Source organism: Tachysurus fulvidraco, chromosome 11 (assembly GCF_022655615.1).
Source record: "Tachysurus fulvidraco isolate hzauxx_2018 chromosome 11, HZAU_PFXX_2.0, whole genome shotgun sequence".
NCBI classification, from domain to species: domain Eukaryota; kingdom Metazoa; phylum Chordata; class Actinopteri; order Siluriformes; family Bagridae; genus Tachysurus; species Tachysurus fulvidraco.
Window position 1 is genome coordinate 1,805,269 of NC_062528.1, and position 1,881 is coordinate 1,807,149.

The 1,881-nt window shown below is 39.2% G+C and overlaps 1 protein-coding gene across 3 annotated transcripts in view; it reads right to left on the bottom strand.

The window, feature by feature from the left end:
* Positions 1–988, bottom strand: part of LOC113637916 — a 34,859-nt gene extending 33,871 nt beyond the window's left edge. For 2 of the 3 annotated variants that reach the window (XM_047820702.1, XM_047820703.1), the window contains exons 1-2: positions 860–988; positions 587–690 (exon numbers count right to left, since the gene is read on the bottom strand). In XM_047820702.1, coding sequence (XP_047676658.1) covers positions 587–690; positions 860–871 — 116 coding nt within the window. In that variant the 5' untranslated portion in view covers positions 872–988. The remainder of the gene's footprint in view (positions 1–586; positions 691–859) is intronic. The other variant, XM_047820705.1, reaches the window with a different exon arrangement.
* Between the last annotated feature and the right edge of the window lie 893 nt (positions 989–1,881).

Here is a 1,881-nt window from a genome sequence, read left to right on the forward strand (position 1 = left end):
CTTACCCTGATCATAATCCCAAATCTGACTGAAAACAAAAGCTTTTGGACCCTTGTGATTTTTGAACATGTCGAGAGCTTCGATGATGCTGTGGGGTCCGTTAGGTGTCGAGCAGGTGTTGACACAGGGGGAGTTTAAGGTGAAGAAAACCGTGCAGCCATTTTCCCGTTTTTTCAGGAGGTTTTGCATGGGCGAGGGATTGGAGCCTCTCATCAACAGATACTCAGAGTGTATATTGAAACCTTTATCACCAAACGGTCTTGGTCTGGCACCAACCAGCTCGTCACCAATGTAAATACGTTTTTCACTATTCATGCCGTTCTTCACCTGGATTGCTTCATCATGAGACAGGAAGTTCAGGTCGAGTTTGCCGTCTGAAGTACAATATTTATCTAGGACATTAATGCCCAGAGCATACTGACGATTTACTCCATAGCTGAAATAACAGCGAAGAGTAAAAGTGTCATTAGTGTGATGTGGTACTAAAAAGGTTCTTGTTTGTGTGTGTGTGTGTGCGTGTGTGTGTGTGTGTGTGTGTGTGTGTGTGTGTGTGTGTGTGTGTGTGTGTGTGTGTGTGTGTGCTTACGTGTTCTGAAGGTGGTCAATTATCTTCTTGAGATTTGTAACCTCGGCCCCAGAAGCAGTAGAGAGCAGAAAGAGCAGAACGAATCCCAGAGCTCCAAAACACACCTAAACAAAACACACACCGAAACATGATGGAGTATTCCTATGTCATTCCTATATCATTCCTATATCATTACTATATCATTCCTAACTCATTCCTAACTCCTTTTTATCTCATTCCTAAACTCAGAAATGCTCAAGAACAAAAACACAATATGAATCAAACACTACTTACAGAACCAGCCATCTTTTGTCTCTCGTTGGAAACTTGTAGAGGAAACTGGAGTGAGTTTTTCTAACTGTTGCTGTCTTATTTATACTGAGCAGAGCATCACTGTGGTTATTGTGCAATACCAAAAAATGTGCATGTGCAGGTTTACAGTGAAATGTGTGTTCACACCTCCTTAACCCTGTACACACCAGTACACCGAAGTTCAGTTCATCAGCAGAATAGACATGAACTTATGACACGTTTTCTATCAGTATAAAGAAGCGTCTGATGTTGTGTGTGTGAGTCTGATCTAAAGTGTGTCAGGACTCTGTTGTTCCGTCAGTGTGTTTTGAAGAGAAACCTGAGCTGCTTTTTAGATGAACAAACACTCGGAGCATCTCAGAGAGCAGAAATGGGTTTGATATCAACATTTACTCTGTATCTTTTCTATAAATATATCACCTTTAATATTGTAGAGAAAAACAGAAATAGTGATGAAACTCTACACATTCTACAAAGTCCTGAGTGTCTACTTTCATCTGAGCTTCATATTAACACCACTGTGGAGTGAGACATGAGGAAGACGTTCATCTGTAGACTTTCTGTAGTTCATCACTCTATGGTAAAATAAACAGTGTGCAAGTGGAGATAATGCAGTAAGATGATGATGATGATGATGATGATGATGAAGAAGCTGAAAAGGAACCAAAGAAGAACACTCCAAATGTGTCCTGTGGAAATCATGGATAATGTTGATGAAATGATACGACAGAAGGACACATACTCTGTAAATAAATAAATAAATAAATAAATAAATAAATAAATAAATAAATAAATAAATAAATAGCATCTTAAGATTCAGAAAGTCTTCTGGAAATCTGGGACAACACACACACACACACACACACACACACACACACACACACACACACACACACACAGAATAAAACCCTAGAAAACACCAATACACACTAACATACTTTAACATACACACAATAATATACAGCAAAATATAGCCAAACATACACACACACACACACACACAC